Source organism: Panthera pardus, unplaced genomic scaffold, assembly GCF_024362965.1.
Source record: "Panthera pardus isolate Hobbes unplaced genomic scaffold, ASM2436296v1 HiC_scaffold_2, whole genome shotgun sequence".
Classification (NCBI taxonomy): Eukaryota; Metazoa; Chordata; class Mammalia; order Carnivora; family Felidae; genus Panthera; species Panthera pardus.
Window position 1 is genome coordinate 8,350,035 of NW_026526765.1, and position 19,850 is coordinate 8,369,884.

Genomic DNA, 19,850 nt, shown 5'->3' on the forward strand with positions numbered 1-19,850 from the left:
CATTACAATCTATTTTCTTTTCTTGCTTTTTTTTAATGTTTATTTATTTGGTTGGAGAGAGAGAGTGAGAGAGAGAGAGAGAGAAAATGAGCAGGGAAGGGGCAGAGAGGGAGAGAGAGGATCTCAAGCAGTCTCGGAGCTGTTGGCACAGAGCCCGACACAGGGGCTTGATCTCCTGGTCCATGAAATCATGACCTGAGCCAAAATCAAGAGTTGGACGCTCAACTGAGCCACCCAGGGGCCCTGCTTTCCTTGTTTTTAAGTTTTCTCTTTCTGCTGGTGTCCGTGATCCTTAACTTGCTTACTGAGTTGCTCAAGCTGGGAATGAGGCCACTTCTCCGGCCCCACCCTCTTCTCCACCTGGCTCCCCCTCCCTGTTCCTGGGCTCTGACGCCTGGGACACCCGCCCCAAGCCTGCTTTAGAACTGACTAGTTTGGGGGGTGCTGGGAGGGGAGGGGCTTTTTTGCCACCTTAAAAAATCTGACTGAAAAGCATTTCCTTGTTTGTCTTAATTGCCTCAAAGGAGGAAGTGATTTTTCCCTAATTTGTTTCTGAAGGTGGTGACGGGACCCCCAGGGGTTGCCCCTGTCCCTGTGAACATTGGGACCTTACAACACAGCCTGGTTCTCATCACCAGTCTGGGGTGGGTAATCTGTGTTTTGATGCAGGTTTGGTTAAAACAAGGATTGCCTAGCTCTGCCCCCAGAGTTTCAGATTGAAAAAGTCTGGGAAGGGGCCTGAGAATGTGCATCTCACTAAGTTCCCAGCCCATGCTGCTGCTGCTGCTGGTCTGGGGATCCCACCGGGAGAAGGGCAGAGAGAGGGAGACACAGAATCTGAAGCAGGCTCCGGCCTCTGAGCTATCAGCACAAAACCCAATGCGAGGCTCGAACCCCCAAACCGCGAGATCATGACCCAGATGCTTAACTGACTGAGCCACCCAGGTGCCCCAGGGAATTGAGGTCGTGGAGGCTGTCATAGCTTGCAGTGACTGGGGACGTCTCTCGATGGGCATTCGAGGCTGGGGAAGCCATGCGGCCCGGTGAGAAGTCAGAGGGACACAGAGGCGTCATTAAAGCGAGAATAAAGGAAAGCAGCAGAGAATCTGTTCGTGCCTTTCCCCGCTGTTTTAGGAAAGCGGCTATTTGAGCTTTCAGCTGAGACATGGTCGTGTCCCATTTTACCCCAATTGCATAACCAGTTTTATTTATTTGGTGAGTTCTTAATTCCAAAAGATGCCTAGTGATCTGTGCTTACAGTAGAAAATCACCACAGAAGTATTCTTTTTTTTTTTTCTTAAAAAGGTCGTGTTCCCCTCTCTTACATTCTCTATCTCGCAAATCGACCAGCCGCCTACACTTCCAGACCTCAGCGTCTCCCTTTCAGGCCCACACGTGTGTGCGTGTGCGTTTTATTTACGTGCGTAGGATAATTCCATAGAGACGTTGGCTTTAATTTTTTCCACTTCGTAGATCCGGGAGATCTTTTCACATCGACCCGTGGACGCAAGATTTACCTTGCTCTCATTGCAGCACACTCCTGAGTACGATTGTGTGTCTACGGCCGGGTCCCCCGTGTCCAGTAACTGTGAGGCAGTTCAGGAAACTGTAACTCACCCATTCTCTAGCAGATCCGCTCTTAAAACAAATATTTATTTAGCAATTACTTGCCATCCGAGGGCTACCCACAGTGAGCCGAAGCACACAGAATCCAGCCTCCCAACCTTTGTGTGTAGTGCACGTGGGGTCTAAGTTAGCCTGTTACAGACAGTGCTGTAGTGAGGTCGTTTGTGTCTGGGGGCGCATTTTTTAAAAATATACATATATATATTTTAATGTTTATTTTTTTTTTGAGAGAGAGAGAGCATGAGCAGGGGAGGGGCAGGGAGAGGGAGGGGGACAGAAGATCTGAAGCAGGCTCTGTGCTGACGGCCGCAAGCCCGATGCGGGGCTTGAACTCTGGAACGGTGAGATCATGACCTGAGCTGAAGTCAGATGCTCAACCGGTGAAGCCACCCAGGCGGCCCTGGGGGTGCATTTCTGAAGAGGGTGTATTGAGCAACAGGTGTTGTCAGATGGCTGGAGTGAGGAATTGTAAGGGGACTGTCTGCAGAGGCGGGACCCTGGGAGAGTGACCCAGGCAGAGGCCTGCCCCTCAGTTCATTCACCCGACACTGCGAAGGGGAAGCTGGCAGTCTGTGGGGTGGGAGGGAGGTGGGAGGCAGGGGTGAGTACCCCCGTCTCTCCTTCTGCCGCAGCCCCTGCTGAGCCACACCAGAGACCTCAGGGCTGAGAATGGGCAGGTGCCCTTTCTGGAGGCCAGCCTCTGCGCCCGAAAGCGGGGGCAGACAAGGAAGGGGAAGAAGTGCACGGTTGGATTCTTAGAACTCAATTGCTCGGTCAAAGGACACACACATTTCCATAGCTGCTGCCGAGGGGCCTTTAGAAAAAAACCACAACAATTTATACTTTCCACCAAGTTCCCAAGGGCGTTCTTGCCAAGCCTGGGAAAGATCAATCTTTAGTGTTTGCCAGTCCCTGAATTATGGTTTGAACTTGTGTTTGCCTGATTCTCACGGCAGCCCGGGATCTGCTATGATGTTTCTGGGCGCAGTTGCCCGAGCACCCAGTGAAACAGGGCTTCGATGACGAAGAAGCTGCCTTCTCTTGCAACACGATGTGTCTGAAGGCCACGGTGATGCAGTTGCTTCATTGAGCGGCTCCGAGAGGCCAGGATCGGGGAGCCAGCTTCTCAGAAGTGCTGTTGACCTTTCCCTCATGCTGCCAAGACTAACACAGGGAGACTTTGGGAGGGGGGAGCAAATCCCTGTCTGTGTCCTATTCTCTAGGGCAGGAAAACATTTCCAGATGCCTCCAACAGAGTTTTGTTTATATCTCACTGCCAGGGTTGTGTTACATGCCCCGTGCCAAAGCAAGTCACTGGCAAGGGTGACAGAATGACCCCAAATGACTTGGTCTGGTCAACGTTGGCCCCAACAGGATCCGTGTGGTTAAGGAAAACTTTAAAGCAACCAAATGTTTATATTATTTGATATCACAACTGAACTGAATGTCGGGGGTCTTGGCTTTCTACCGCACTCACTCAGCATTCATGAGTATAAATTAAGACGCAAATACCTTTGATCTGCCTGTCGAATGGTTCTCTAAGAAGTCTAACCTCTTCAGATACTTAATGCATAATAAAAATCCCACTGAATCTGTGTTAGGCCTTTACAATGGAGAGAGTGTATGAAAATAAATCCTCAAATAATCCCTAAATCTCATTTAGCCTGCAATTTCAACCTCTATCCTGCCCCAACCACAACAACAAAAAATATAAAGTGAAGTAACCAAAGAAATGAGTTAGTCTCAGGAATGGAGTTAGGCATTTCCTTTCTCCGTTTCTCGTTCCTCTTTGATAGGAGTGTGACAACGTGAGGAAGTAGCAGGTGTCTTTTTGAGCTGGTGACACTATAGAGTTGGTTGGGTCTAAGTAACCTCTGGCGTCCTTGAAACTTGTGATTCCTTGAACTTATTTTTACAGTTCTGAAGGAAATGCACTGAGAGCTGGCCTGACATTCTGTATGCCTCTTACTGCAGAGGGCAGGGTGGCAGTGAGGACTGGGGCTCGGGGTGTGTGGGGGGGATGCTCAGGCTGCCCGTGCAAGGCCTGGCTCATGAACCTGATTTGGGGAGGGCCCCTTTCAGAGGAGAACGCATGACTCGGCTCGAAACCGGGAATAAATGCCTCTTCAGTTTATTTATTCTGTTATCACCTCCCACGGTCATGATTTTAGTCTGACTTCATTCTGATTTTTCTTTTTAGTTTTTTGAAGTGTTTTCCTTTTTCTTGGTTTCTGTGTGTTTTGATTAAGAAAGTAGAGGTTGGCAGGTTTCTGGGTTTTCCTAGCATTGCCCTACCTTTTCCTGTAAACTCCCGTTTCCTGAGCCCTTCTCTCTGGCCACTGCAATGCCTCTCCAGGCCACAGCTCACCCTGCTGTTTATTCAGACACCTGACTGCCCCACAGACTGAGAGGAAGCCCGTCAATGACTTTCTCACACTCCCTTCTCGGTATCTCCCCACCCCCCCACCCCACTTGGGGAGCATCTATTTGCTCTTGTAGCTGTGGTTGGATGTGACATTTCCAAAGTCAACAGTTCCCTCTACTGGCCTGATTTGGAAATTTGGAAAAGTACATTTCAAGTACCTGGAGTCAAACTAAGTCAAATCTTTGGACAACTCAAACCCTGTAACATTTTCCCATTTTTAGAGGAGCACGGGTTTATTGTCTGTTTCCTTCCCTCGAATAAAGGAGTAAACAAGATTCTTAGCCCAAAACTGGTATTCAATAAAATGTTGAGTTAATCAGCAATTAATACTTGTGATGCCCATGTAATTCTTACACAATGTAATTCCATGTCCTTATAATTCTTATGTGGGTTATAGCGTGGTGATTAACCTTTTTGATAAGTGAATTTTTTCCAAGAGAGAGATAGTAATCCTTGAGCCATATCACTTTCCAGATATATATTTATTTTGCTGTCAATTGGAAGTTTTGGATGTATGAGCACGGTCATGAGGGTTGTAGTGGTGGTGGGAATCCACAGCCACATGGAAATGTGGGTCTGGGATACAAGGATGGTTCATGTGCCTAATTCAGGCTTGGAGGACCAGCAAAGAGCTTCCATTGGAAGAGATGGCTTATCAAGTAGCTGGGTAACAGAAGAAAAACAAATTTATAAACATGTATATTTCATGTACATACAGGAGATAACCAGGAAAAATGAGTAACTCAAAGAGGTGACTTAGAACTCCAGCTTCTATGGGATCTTGAGCAAAGAACAAATATGCGGAAAAATGACAGGACAAAACAAAGTAGTTTTAGGCTTCCAGGGATGGTACTCTGTGGGAAGGTAAACTAATGGTAGCTAAAGACTAGAAAGTTTGTCATGTAGATTTCTCTGGGGCCTCTCCAAGCTGATAGGATCTGCAGCTGCCTCAGCAATTAACTTTTCTCTTCCTGGTACAAAGAGAAGGAGGGACTCTTTTGGAAATTTGTGTCCTGCTTTTAAGCAAATGGGAGAGGACAGGGAGCTTTCCTTGTGTCTGCCTTCAGTTTAAAATAATATATATCAAAGCAGCATAATTTGGGGTGGCATCTTCTGCTACCTTTCAGGGAGCAGGGCCAGATTAAAAGGAGCTAAGTGTTTATTTGTTTTTAAAGTTTTTGTTTATTTATTTTGAGAGAGAAAGGGCGAGCAGGGGAGGGGCAGAGAGAGAGGGAGAGAGAGAGAGAATCCCAAGCAGTCTCCGCACTGTCAGCACAGAGCCTGGTGCAGGTGAACTCACAGAACCCTGAGATCATGACCTGAGCTGAACTCAAGAGTCAGATGCTTAACCAGCTGAGCCACCCAGGTGCCCCAAAAGGAACTAGCTTTCTAAAGAGTTATGAAGTAGTAGAGACCATTAAGGGTTTTAAGTAGTAGTTTTCTTGATCAGAAGAATTTCTTCTTGGAGTTATGATATTGGTAATGTGGAGAATTGATGAGAAGGCAGAAATGGAACTAAGGAGGACAGTTAGGAGATGGGCTGTAGCCCTTGGGGATGTGATGGTCCAGATCAGGGAGTAGTTATGGGGATGGGGAGACAAGAATAGACTTGCAAGATATTTAAGAGATGGGGTTGGCAGAATTGCATGATACTTTGGATGGGGGAAAAGTGAGGGAGGGCTGAAGACGAAGCCCAGATTTCTGGCTTGGACACCTAGGTGATTGGTGATGTTCATCACTGAATAAGGAATGTGAGAGAGAGGAACAGGTTTCGAAGAAACCTGTTTTGGATTTGATTTGTTTGTGGGACACTCAAGATGAAATATCCATTAGACAGATATTTAGCTAAGAAAGTCACGAAGAGGGACAGAGCTAGAGATAAGCAGTCTGGGAGTTCTAGAGTGATATCTGGATCCAGGAGAACGGATAGGTCATCGAGGAAGAGTGTATGGATAAGAGGAGGGCTTAGTCTTGCATCTGAGGCACAACAGCATTTCAGGAAGAAGAGAACAGAGACTCTCATAAAGGAAATTGAGGAGTGGCTGGAGAGATAGGAGGAAAATCAGAAGGGTGAACTATCAGGATATCCATGGAAAAAGAGTGTTTCGAAAGAGTGGAACAAGACAAGGGGTAAACTATGAAGACGTCAAGTAAGAGGAAAACTGACTGATAGCCATTGGGTTCCCCTACAACATGGTCATTGGATGGAAAGTACTTTCAGGAGGATTTGGGGAGTGTAAGTAGCAAGAGTGAGAGTGGATGACTCAGAAAGTTGAGCTTAGAAGTCAGATGACTGAGGGTCGGGGCTGGAATGGGCAGACAGGTTCACAGGATTATTACTGGTCATTGCAATGGACTGGATGTCTGTGTTCCTTCCAAACTTGTGTTAAATCCTGACCCCCAAGATGATGGTATTATGAGGTGGGCTTTTGGGAGATGATGAGGTCATGATGGTGGAGCCCTCATGAATAGCATTAGTGCTTTTAGAAAAGAGACTCCAGAAAGTTCCCTCCCCCATTCTGCCATGTGGGGACACAACAAGAAGACAGCTGTCTATGAACCAAGAATCAGTTCTTACCAGAGACCGAATCTGCTGGTATCTTGATCTTGGACTCCCAGACAATAGAACTGTGAACTATAAATATTTGTTGTTTGAGCCACCCATTCTATGGCAGTTTGTTACAGCAGCCTGAATGGACTAAGACAGTCATATGTATGTATGAAGTTTTTTTAAGATGGGAGACCCGTTCACATGAATATCCAGTTAGCTATTGCTGCGTAACAAGCAACCCCAAACTCTAGTTTAAGATATATTTGTTGTTCATGCATCATTGAACGGACTGGGGATCAGATAATCTAGATTACTTTGGCTCACATGTGTGTGAGTGAGCTGGACCCTGTTCTAGAGTGTGCTTGTGTACTCCAGCTATGGCAGGTCTGCTCCATGGGCTTCCTGTCCTCCTCCTGGGACCATCAGGCTGGCTTGGGCATGTTTTTCTTATGAAGATAGCTAAGGCACAAGTGCGAGAAGGAGTTTAGCCAAGTAAGTGCGTTTCAAGCTTCTGCTTGCATTATGCCTTTTATTTTATTTTATTTTATTTTATTTTATTATTTATTTATTTATTTATTTATTTATTTATTTATTTATTTTAACATACTTGGATTTTTTTAAATGTTTTATTCATTTTTGGGAGACAAAGAAAGAGAGAGAGAGAGAGAGAGAGAGAGAGAGAGACCATGAGTGGGGAATGGGTAGAGAGAGAGGGAGACACAGACTCTGAAGCAGGCTTCAGGCTCCGCACTGTCAGCACAGAGCCCAACGTGGGGCTTGAACTCACGAGCTGTGAGATCATGACCTGAGCTGAAGTCAGTCACTCAACCGACTGAGCCAGCCAGGCGCCCCAGCCAATGTTTTTTCTTAACAGAAGAACTGTGAAGTCATGTGACAAAGGACAAAGTGAAAAATTTGAGCCATCAGTGCAATCTGATCAGAGTGGATTTGCTAGGAGGGAGAGGTTGAAGGGAGAGGAGGTCATCAGTAGCACAGATATTCCACAGAAGTGGGCAGAGAGTGTTTTTAAAGCACTGGAAGGGGAGGAGAGATTGGCATCTTTAAATAGAAGAGTCACCCTTCCTTTTTCTTAAGGAGGGAAGGACGAGAGACTGCTTGTGGATGTGGGGAAGTTTGTGGGGGTGGTGAGGGAAAGTCGGGGGGTTCCCTTCTTGTGGTTTCTGTTCCCTCTGTGAGGTAGAGGGTGTGTCATCTCCTGAGAGTGGGGTTGGCTGGGAGGTAGGTGGTTTAAGAGTGGGAAAGTTTGTGCTCGCTTCGGCAGCCACGTGCTCAAAGCGGAGCGATACAGAGATCGCCTTGCCTCTGTGCAAGGATGGCATGTGAATTCGTGAAGTTCCACATTAAAAAAAAAAAAAAAAAAAGAGGGGCGCCTGGGTGGCTCAGTCGGTTAAGCGTCTGACTTCAGCTCAGGTCATGATCTCGCGGTCCGTGAGTTCAAGCCCCGCATCGGGCTCTGTGCTGACAGCTCAGAGCCTGGAGCCTGTTTCAGATTCTGTGTCTCCCTCTCTCTGACCCTCCCCTGTTCATGCTCTGTCTCTCCCTGTCTCAAAAATAAATAAAACGTTAAAAAAAAAAATTAAAAAAAAAAAAAAAAGAAAGAAAAAAAGCAGTGGGAGAGTTAAAAATTTTCCACATGGGACTTGGGGGATAGTCAGCTGGGAAACAGCATAGGTGGGCTGGGTGGGAGATCCAGGCGACCTTTTCCATCCATGGACACCACTGCTGTCACGGATTTCCACCCTCATACACGCACTCAGCGATGATGCTCTTGGCCATCCATATTGGAACCAGAATGATACCAGAACTCAGCTTCAGCTTTTTAGTCTCTGCTCCTGGCTCAGCCAGTCATCAGGGCCTGTCCGGTCAGGTCTTCAGGGGCCCTCAAAGTCAGCCACGCCTCTCCACCCGCCTGCCCTCCCAGGGCTCATTGCCCACCCACCGCCCAGGAAGGCTTGGGCTCAGCGGGGAGAGGATCCACACCCAGCTGCCCACCCAGAATCATTGTCCTGACCTTGTATTCTTGTCGAGTGGCCCCATGCTAGATCCCCCTTTTTGAAAACACGCTTTTGATTTTACAACAGTTGGACTCACGGAAGAGCTCCAGAGATGGTACAGAGAGTCTCTTATACCCACACCCGGTTCCCCTGTGGTTACATCTTACATTAGTGATATACGTTTGACACAGTGAATGAGCAGTATCGATGCTTTATTACCATTCACTCACATCCGTTCTTTACTCAGACTTTATCAGCTTTTCTCCGATGCCCTTCTTCTGTTCCAGGTCCCGTGTGGGGTTCCACGTTGCATTTAGTTGTCATGTGAGGCTTCTCTTGTCTGTGATGGTTTCTCATACTTTCCTTGTTTTTGTGACCTTGACGGTGTGGGGAGTACGGGTCAGGTAGTTTGTAGAGTATCCCTCAGTTTGGGTGTGCCTTATGTTTCCTCGTGGTTAGACTAGGGTTGTAACTTTTGACGGGGAGGCCCACGGAGGAAAGTACTGTTCTCGTCACATCTTTCCAAAGGTCCTGTTTAAAAAAAAATGCAGTGACAGTTGTTAAAGATGGCGAAAGACTTCATTCAGGACCATTGAGATAGGTACAGGGACCACTGCCATGGGATTTTGCAGATGGTGGAGGGGGTTTGGCTCAGCTCCCAGTACAGCATGGGCAAGTGGGAATTTATAGCCAAGGAACAGGGTGAGGGACAGCAGGTGGAAAATCACTCAGAAGAATATCCAGGGTAAAGGGAGTTCTGGCTAAACTGAGGTAACAGGATTCTTGCTGAAGACAGGACAGGGTGATCTGTCATTCCCGGGGCAGGGGGGCGGTATGGAGGGTGAGGACCGTGATCAGATATGGAGGGTGGGGTGCTGGTCAAACTGAACGGAGTTCTAAAACTAGATTTTCTAAGGAAATGCACAGAGGGGCCAGGGAGAGGGTTCAGGAGCCCAACCGAAGTTTGGTGAAGCACAGAATCTTTGTCAGTACGGCCGTCAACATGACTTACCACCGTGGATGTTCACCTTGGTCACCTGGCTGAGGCTGTTCTGTTCGTCAAGTGTCTCCGCTGTCCCCTCCCTGCTCACCATAGTCTCCTTGAAAGGAAGTCGCTCTGCAGAGCCGCGCGTAAGGAGCGGGTTGTTACTTTCCACTGCCTTCAGAGTGCAGCCCTGCATGAATTACCTGGAATTTTTCTGCACGGCACTTTTTTTACACACACTGTCTGTAATTTTCAAAAACGGTGAGGTCGATATTATCTCCCATTTTCTAGAAGTGGAAACAGAGACTCAGTGAAGTTGGCTCACCTTCCCAACGTCACCCACCTTTTAAGTGGCAGGCTGGGACTTGAACTTGGGTGTTCTCACAGCCAGCTCTTCCAAGCACTAAGTTCTCTGTCTAGGCTGTTGCTTAATCATACCACTGAAGTTAATTCATCCAGAATTCACTTAGCCCCTGGGTCACTTGTGGCCTTCTCTTAGGCAGGGTAAAGCTCATGGGGGTTGCTTTGGGGCTCTCAATGGAGAGCCCATCCTTTGAAAGGGTTTCATCCAAGGACTTCAGGAACTAAATCTAATCCCAGAAGGTTGGACGGGGCTCAAACTAGATTTCAGTGTGGTGCATGTCCTGGTTATGTAAGCAAGGCTGTGTGTGTTTGTCCTCTGTGTCTATCTGTCTCTATTACTCCCAACTCTTGATTCCAGCTCAGGTCATGATCTCACGCTTTGTGGGATTGCGTCCTGCATCGGACTCTGCCCTGACAGCATACAGCCTGCTTGGGATTCTCTCTCTCCCTCTCTCTCTGCCCCTCTCCTGTTCGCTCTAAGATTCCGTTTCTGGGAGAGCCAAACTGTAATTAAAAACTGTTTGGTGACTGAGGACTTAGCATAGTGATTCCATTTTGGACCTATTGTCTTGTTATTTACAGAAGATAGGTTAATATCTCTATGTCCTTAGAAGCATCTTGTCCACTGTTGATTTCATTGAACAAGACCATCTGTGTTAAAGAGGGATTATTCTGATATCCTGAGAAAGCCAGTGGGGAGGCAGGATGGATTTCCTGGGTCATTGGAAGCTCAGGCCTGGATGTCAGAAGGCGTCAGCCACACGTTGATTTTTCTGAGCTCAACATAACGAGCAGAACAGTTCTGTATAATGGGCTGTTTGCAGTGTGGATTTTCAAATTTTCCTCTCTCCGCCTGTTCAAAGCGTTTAGGATATATTGGTGCAAAGGACATCCTGGTGCAAATCACGACAGACACGCTTTCGCATTTTAGAAGAAATGGCTCTGAACGAATTGCAATTCGTTTCACTTCGACCCTGGCTAAATCTTAGTGACAGGTGCCGCAGAGCGTTCAGCTGGGTGACAAACCTGACTGAGATCAAAGGACCCTCCCGTCCCTGACAGTTTAGAGCAATTAATCTGCTCTGGGCACCTGGCGGCTGGCGTCATACCTTCCCCGGCACCTTTGATGACAACGGAGGGCACAGTGAGTGGAAGCACGAGCTGGTGGGAAACCGTGAGTCACGGCTGGTGTGTGGCACCCGTGTGTTTCTGGCTTGTTCCCGGCAAGGTCGTGCTGTTAGTCAGTGTTTCTCTCTCAGAAAGCTTCATGGTTCACCTTTCAGTTTTTGCCATGAGTTCAGGAGATGGGCTGAGGTCCGTGGTAAGCGGACAGTGATGCTTCTAGAAGAGTCCGCACCCCAATTTTTGTCGAGAGTGGGCAGCCGTGAGGCCTCACCTCCTCTGCCACATCCCAGATCTCATGCAGGGACTGTTCTAGAGTCAGCCAGGGCGGGAGGGGGGGATGTGGCCTCATGGGTCTGGCATCTCCATGGTGCAGAGGCCTTCCTTGGGGGAGGAGGTGATACCTACTTAACCTCAGAGAGCACTGGAGTGTCCACGAGGCCCCATGGCTGCAGCCTGACAGTGGGGGTTCCCCAGGAGCACGTGTGCGCTGGAAAGAATGGGGGGGTTCGGAGAGCCGGAGGCTCCCCAGGTGAAGGGGAGGTGGAGAGAAAGCCATCTCCCACCTCTGTGCGTTTGGTCCTCAAACTGTGAAATCTGAGCCCCTAGGGCAAGAGCTCTGAACAGGGGGGATTCGTCCAACACCGGGGATATTTGGCAATATTTGGCCACTTCCCCCCCGTCGCCCTCCAACCCTGGCTGACTCTAGGACAGTCGCTGCATGAGATCTGGGCTGTGGCAGAGGAGGTGAGGCCTCATGGCTGCCCGCTGTCAACAAAAATTCGGGTGCAGACTCTTCCAGTCTTGGTTGTCATACCTGGGCAGGAGGAGAGATGTGGGTGCCACCGGCATCTAAGGGGGGAGACCAGGGATGCTGCTAACCGTCCTACAATGCCCAGGGCAGTCCTACAACAAGAATAATCTGGCCCCAAATGTCACTAGCCCCAAGCTTGGGACCCTGCTCTAGGTGACTGAAGTGGAGAGACGCAGGGTGTCATTTCACACTAGGACTTCAGTATAGCGGTGGGCATCGGGCAGCATGTTTATTTGACCCGAGAATCTCTTAATGTGGCCCCGGTAGCTGTATTTGAGGAGCTCCCCCCTCCATTTTGGTTCTCTGGGGTTGAGCCAGGAGAATCCCGGGAATAATGCTTTTTACCTGGCATTCTCCTTATTCACCCAGATCCAAGAACTTGTGGGCTTTTGACGAGCCCCTTTGGGAATGAGCAGAAAATCGGGTCCTTTTTGGAGGTGCAAGGTGATAAAGGGGAGAATCTGTATTCTTTTTTTGGGGTGGGAGTAGAAAATCTGTATTGTGAAATGAATGTTCTGACCAGCTTAGGTTATGGCTGGGTCTGGGTAGCAATCTTTCCCAGTTCCCTGTCTGCCTGTTCGTGTGTGTGTGAGAGACAGGCAGACGGACAGATAGACAGACACGGCTGAGTGGTAATGGACAGTGACAGCATGAACGGGCGTATCCTATTGGTGTGATGGTGACCTTCTCTTTGGGAGCACTGAGAAATGGCTCTGAGGTTCCTTTTTCGTTCTGCATCTGTTTGCCTTGGCATCTCCTGCTGGGAGCTGACAGCATCCGGAACCTTCCCCCCCCCCCCCTCCGCCAGCCAGTGTCGCTGGAGGCTAGTTCAGCTCAGTTTCCACCCCCACCCCCACAGCTCACTGGCTCCCCACGCTTCCTCCTTACCAGTTTGACGGACAGCTGAACCCTCACGGGGGTGGGCCAAAGAGAACCAGAGTGAACCAGGGTGGCTCCCTGTGTCTTCCTGTTTACCGGACTTCGTGAGAATTATTTCTTGTGTCTAAGAGGCAACCCCCACCCCCACCCCCCGCAAGCGGGCTGGCCCGGGAGGTCGACCATGGGACGTTCTCTCTCTAGGAAGAATGCTTCACTGGGGTGCACACTCCTTGTGGAAGGTGGTCAGTAAACGTGTGTAATTCTCTTTGCAGGACATGCCACCATCACCAACTACTTGTTGAACTATTTTCCCGGCCTTGACCTTGAAAGGAGGAACGTGTTTGGGTTCACGGCCCTGATGAAAGCCGCCATGCAGGGCCGGACGGAATGCATCCGAGCCCTGATGTTGGCAGGTATGTCTCTACCTGCCCTGTGCGGTCCCAGGGGTCTCAGGAAGTGCTGATTTTGGCCCTTGAAAGAATGCGTATTGACGGGGCACCTGGGTGGCTCAGTCAGTTAAGTGTCCCGACTCTTCCTTTCCGCTCAGGTAATGATTTCATGGGTTCGTGAGTTTAAGCCCCACGTCAGGCTCTGTGCTGACAGATTCACTGTCTCTCCCTCTTTCTCTGGCCCTCCCCTGCTTGTGTTCTCTCTCTCTCTCTTTCTCTCTCAAAATAAATAAGCTTATATAAAAAAAGAATGTGTATCGAGAGGAATCAGTTCCATAGAGACTAAGCCTAGCAGATGTGGCCAAGAATGGTTTCTTTGAGGTGTGCAGCCGTCATCCTCTGAGCTGAAACAAACAAAAAGGAAAGCAAACCCCTCAGGGTGGGGCGGGAGGTCACAGCACTTGTCACCCCACAGCAAACCCCTCCCTGCTCCCTGATGAGCTCTCCTTCACCCTTAGCTCCTTCCTGCCCATATTTGTTCTTCTTTGTTTATTTTATTTATTTTGAGAAAGGGTGGGGAGGGGCAGAGCCAGAAGGAAAGAGAATCCCCAGCAGGCTCTGTATGGTCAGCGCAGAGCCCGATGCGGGGCTCGAACTCCCCGAACCATGAGATCATGACCTGAGCAGAAATCAAGAGTCAGACGCTTAATGGACTGACTTTTTTTTTTTTCCAAGTTAAGTTTTTTATTGGAATAATTTAGATGAATGGAGAGTGACAAAGATAGTACAGAGTCCCACCTGGTCCTCACTTGTTTCCTGCACATTAACGTCTTACTGGGAGGCCAACGTTGGTTCAGGACTCTTAGCTAAACCCCAGACTTTACTCAGATTCCACCCGTTCTCCCATTGCTGTCCCCTTTCTGTTCCAGGATCCCATCCAGGCTCCCACATGTAACGGCCACCTGTCCCCAGTGTCCTGTGGTCGGTGACAGTTTCTCAGTCTTACCTCCCTGCTCATGACCTGCCTGGCTCCAAACTGGCCCGTATGGTGTCCTCGGCCTGTCGTTTTCCTTGTGATTGGATTGGGGTTATATGAGTCACCGCTTGCTTTGGATTTTTTTTTTTTTTTCTCCTGCTTTACCCTGAGGGTTTAGGAGAAACTGGAAGAAAAATAAATCCTGTAAGTGATGGCAGTCTTCGAAGAGGAAAACTTTCATGGAAATAACAAAGATCATAATTAGAATTAGTCCCATTGATTGTGCTTTTGACTCTGACAGTTTCATTTTTGAAAGGCGAGATACAGCAGTTTCAGACGAGTTTAGGCTGTGCCTGTCCTATAGCAGGAAAGAGACGCTTCCTCCTAATTAACCAGTGTTTGTGATGCTCTTGTATTTGGGGGAGGCTTCGTCTGCTTTTACTGCTTCTGGAGCTTAGTTATAATTGAGTATAGGTTTTTAGTAATTTCCTTTTCTATCCAAGCATTTATGGTGTTAATCACATCACTTCATTTTTCCTGATGAATTAATTTGAATTACAGGCCCTTTTGTTCTTAGGTCAATTGCCTTGCCATCACTCCAGAAAATGCCCAGGTGTTGGCTGTCATTCGGCTTTTTTTCTGGGTCTGATGGAAGTTTCAGGCGTTCGCTAAGCATTTACAGGATTGCAGAAATGCCTCTGGGGCCTCTTGAGGGATGGGCCTGCTTCAGGGCAGCGTGTCCAGGGCCTCGGTTATGGATAATGAATTTGGCATTAGGTTTCATGGTGTTAGGTTTCCTCCCCCTTGCCTGTGCCCTCCTCCTGGGCCCTGTGCATCAGAGTCGAGCACGGTTCTCACGGGTGCAGACCTGTGGTCCACCCACCCTGAACTGTTCCTTGTCCGAGCAGAATGGTCAGCAGAACTGACTTGGAAGCCAGGACCCCTGGTTCTTGATTCCAGTCCCTTCGTTTATCGTCTCTACACCTGGGCCAGTCACCTAACGCCCTGGGCCTCTGCTGGGACGGGAGGTGAACGACTGTAGGAAGTCGTAATGGGGACTGAATGAACTCCCATGTGGAAAGCCCTTGGGTGTATGTCCGGCGTGGAAGAAGCCTCTGGTCAATGGCAGTTATTATTATTGTTACTTGTGAATTTATGTGCTCAGTAATTGTCACATGAATGAAAAGCAGTGGTATATTTTTCCCCCTTGAAAAATATCCCCGTGGTGAAATACTTAAGCTTTCCTGCCGAGGGTCGTGGGCACATAGCTCGCAGCTTCTGAATCTTTTTACTGCTGTCATGTGGTGCTGGATAATTCTTTGTGGGGGTGGGGGGAGGGGGGCATCCCGGGAACTGTAGGATATTCAGCACCTGCCCTGGCCTCTCCCCACCAGGTGATGCTAGCACCCTCCCAGTCGACCAAAAATGTCTCCAGACATTGCTAAAAGTCCCCTGGGCGTGTAAAGCGGCCTCTTGTTGAGAAACACTGATGTCAGTAATTTAAATGGGAAAGGGTAGAAAAAAAGAAGAGAATCTTTTCCTTCTTATATGCATTCCTCCTTCCAGCTTGTTCTATAGTCCTTCTTAAAATAAAAATCTGACAGCTCTTCGGAGGGGTTTCTGAACTGCCCTCTAAGGTTTTGGTGTTTAACTTCTCGAAGGTGTTAATTTTCTACTATTACCTCTGAGGTGGCTCACGCTTCTTTTCCCCAGGAAAATGCGTTACACTTTCCCTTTACAGTAGATGTAAAGATGTACAGTGTGTGTTTTAAAAGAAGAAAAAGTGAGGAGCACCTGGGTGGCTCAGTCAGTTGAGCGTCTGACTCTTGGTTTCAGCTCAGGTCCCCATCTCACTCTTCGTGGGTTTCAGCCCCGCATCGGGCTCTGCACTGACAGTGAGGAGCCTGCTTGGGATTCTGTCTCTCTCTCCCTCTCTTTCTGCACATCTCTCTCAAAATAAATAAACTTTTTTGAAAAAGAAAAAGGGGCACCCGGGTGGCTCAGTCGGTTGAGTGTCTGACTTCGGCTCAGGTCACGATCTCACGGCTCGTGAGTTCGAGCCCCGCGTCGGGCTCTGTGCTGACGGCTCAGAGCCTGGAGCCTGCTTCGGATTCTGTGCCTCCCTGTCTCTCTGCCCCAACCCACTCGCATTCTGTCTCTGTCTCCCTCAAAAATAAATACACGTCAAAAAAGATTTTTTTAAAGAAAGAAAAAAAAAATGTGTGATCGGATGTGTTTCCTGGGTTGGATGGAGAGCAATAAGGATACTTGTTGGGATGCCTAAAAATTTGCACAGGTAGTTTTAAGTCTTCTTTCCATTTAATATGTCAATATTAAGAAAGCCTTTGAAGATACTAACGCATGAGTGTTTCCTGGGATTGACACTTGAACACAGAGCGTGTTTAGTGTAGCTGTGGAAAGTCCCTTGAGAGATAATCAGTGGTCAGCATGTGATCGTTTCAAAAGCAAAAGGCACGCGCACTGTTATGCGTTAATGGGTCGAGATGCATACATCATCCCTCTTGTTCCAAGTGCAGGCTTTCTCCTGCACCTGAGTTGAATTTCCCAGTTGCAATTTCATTATATTCAGTAGGAAGCGTCTCCTTTGAGAAATGATGGATCATCGAATTGGATGCCCTGCCAGCACTGTTTAGATTTCCCAGTTCCTAACATACAGACACACGTCAGCTCTTATCTTACCTCGTCAGGCAGAACGAAATAACGTGGGAATTATCAAAACTTTGGATTTTATTAAAAATGTAACCGGGGTCTGGGAAGCTGATTTATTGGCTCTTTGGTTTTCGGCTTCCCCAGGAGTAGCGTCGGCTCTGCTGATAAGAATCCCAAGTGGGGCTGTGGATTCTTGTTAATTCAGTGGAATATTAATGCCCCAAAGTGACAGGTCTATTTAAATAAGTGGCCCTGAGAAGCCATAATGAGGATGCGACTTTCTCTGAAGAGAAGCAGAACTCAGTGGAGGTTGGCAAGCTCTAGACCTGCCTAGGCTCTTGTACCTGAAGTGTGATGTGATTTCTGTGGCATTCGGCCTTCGGGAAGCGGAAACAGGCAAACCCCTTCACGCGTCTGTGATCCCCAGCAACGATGCAGACATCCAGGAAGGTGTAGGAGCCTTGCTTCACGAGGGCCACTCTCCTCGTTGGTCCTGTGGTCATTCGTGTCCTAGGCGAGCCCCGACTGTGTGTGCTTCTGCAAAGCCAAGTGATACAACATCACAGCAGAGGTTTCTTTATTGTTTATAAGGATAACAGGAATCTCTTGTGAGCTGAGAATTTGCCAAGTTGGAATAATTTCAGATTAATTTGTAGAGAAAGGGCTGAAAATCAGGCATTCCATGTCACCACAGACAGTGTCTTAGCTTGGGAGCTTAGCTTGGCGCAAAAGGAAACCTTGAGACAGGACGTGGGGACTAGTTTCTCTGGAAGGTGAGGGAGCCGGGTGAAGGATACAAAGGGGAGACCCTGTGGGCAACTGGGACTCAGCCCTGCTGAGACTCCCTGAAGGACCAAGTACAAGGTATCTCAGAAATGCCTTTGGGGGTGGGGCAGGCTAGAAGGAGGTGCCCCATCCCCCGCCTCCCAAATCAGGGCTCTTTCCTGAGACCCCGTGTCCTGACTGATCATATTGATTGATCCCCAAGATACAAGCCGGGATGGCACACGGGAGGAAAGCTGCAGGAGCTGGTCCACGGGCTCCTGTGTCAGGAGAAAGGCCTCTTGCTGGGAGGGGACCAGAGACGGGCTTAGAAGGGTAGGTAATGTTGGGGGGCTGGCAGAGAATTTGGAAAAGAAGTGATGTGCCCAGGCTCTGTCTGCCTTCTTCTAGTCTGGCCATGACTGCTGGGGGGACAGTATCTGAGAATGAATGACGGAAGGTAGCTTCTTTTCCTTTGGCACCTGTTTGGGATGCTTTCTGCTTCCAGGAACAGACATCCTGACTTGATGGGGGCTGAAAGCAAACAAGACTCTGTCCCCCCCCCCCCCCCCCCCCACCAGAAGTCTCAAGGCAGGCAGTAGCTGTGCAGAGCTGGCCCTGGGCTCCATGAGGACATCCCAGAACTGGGTTCCCTTTTCTGTTCACCCAGCACCCCTGACTCACCCAGCACCCCCATTCTCCCGGCACCTCCCATCCTCCCCACCCAGTACCCCCTCCCTTCCCACACAGCAGCACCCCTTCCTCCATCCAGCACCCCCTCCCCAGCACCTCCCATCCCCTCCCCCAGGACCCCCTTTCCCACAGCACCTCCATCCCCGACCCAGCACCTCCCCTCCCCCCACCCAGCATCCCCCCTCCCCCAACACCTCCCCCCCACAACCAGCACCCCCCTCCCCCAAGCACTTCCTATCCTCCCTCACCCAGTACCCCCCTCCCCCCCACAGCACCTCTTTCTCCCCCCAGCACCCTCTTTCCCCCATTCAGCAACCCCGTCCCCCCACATGTTGGCTGGTTACTTCACATTGCACCAGAACTCTAGGCTTCAGATCTGTGTTTTAGACAGAAAGCGGCACTACCCACAGTCATCACTTTTATCAGGGTGCAAGAGCCTTCTCTTTGGGGCTCACTGACCCTTGTAAGAGAGGCTAAGGAAAAGGGGAACAGGATTGAAGTTACTGGGTTAGACCAGTATCCTCAACTGGGGGTGGGTGTTGCCCCCCCAGGGAACACGTGCTAATATCTGGGGAAATTTTTGGTTGTCACAACTGTGGAATGCTACTTGCCCCCACTGGGTAGAGACTGGGGTTGCTGTTAAAAGTCTTAACGATGCACAGGACGGCCCCCACAACAAAATGATCTGGCCCAAAATGTCAGTAGTACTGACATGGCAAAACCCTGGTCTACGCCAGTCATGATGCATTGCCCAGAACTAAGTATGTTGCTGCCTTGAGTAAAATCGAGGACTTTGTGTAGACAACTCACAGCACTCAACATGGCAGCAAACGGACACGTGGGTAGGAGCCCACCTTCTGTCTGCATGGCTGGAGCACTGGGTGAGACAGCAGGGGTAGGGAGTGAGGGTGCCAGTGGGTCCCGGGGAGAAGATGCACACACCGGCCTTTCAGAGTCCTCTGTTCTCTGAAACGTTCACTTATAGAGTGTTGACCATCGGTGCTGGCCTCCCACGGTTTCATCGCTCTGTCTAGGCCATTAATGTTGCCCTTCTTCACGACATGAATCCCAGACGTGTAGCATAGCTCAAGTCCTCAGGCTACATTACCATCAGAGTGGCCTTTGTTCTGTAAAAGTGTGTGGTTTCCAAGATCATTTTGAAGGGTTGTTGTTGTTGTTTTTTTCTGTTTGTTTATTTAGAGAGAGATAGGAGGGGGTCAGAGAGGGAGGGAAAGAGAGAATCCCAGAAAGGCTCTGTGACGTCAGCGCTAGAACCCAGTGCAGGGCTCGAACCCAGGAACCGTGAGATCACCACCTGAGCCAAAGTCAAGAGCCAGACACTGAACTGACTGAGCCACCCAGGCGCCCCTTCCAAGATCATTTGGGAAAGGCACGAAAACAGCAGGAAGCACTGAACTACCCTTTGGACAGCTGCTCCTTTAGTTTTCTATTAGCTTTTGAAAAATGTCTCTCTCAAGCCACGTTCATTAAGATTTTAATTTTGCAGTTTGTTCCTTTTTAAGTGACGTGCAATTAATTAAGGCTTAATGTGTCATCTATTTTTTGCGATGACATTTTTA

The 19,850-nt window shown here is 48.9% G+C and overlaps 1 protein-coding gene across 2 annotated transcripts in view; it reads left to right on the plus strand.

Annotated features, from left to right (window-relative positions):
* Window positions 1-19,850, plus strand: part of ANKRD33B (ankyrin repeat domain 33B) — an 83,581-nt gene that overhangs the window by 51,939 nt on the left and 11,792 nt on the right. The window contains exon 3 of one of the 2 annotated variants that reach the window (XM_019450784.2): window positions 13,053-13,193. The exons of the other annotated variant lie outside the window; for it this stretch is intronic. Coding sequence (XP_019306329.2) covers window positions 13,053-13,193 — 141 coding nt within the window. The remainder of the gene's footprint in view (window positions 1-13,052; window positions 13,194-19,850) is intronic. 2 annotated transcript variants of the gene reach the window in all.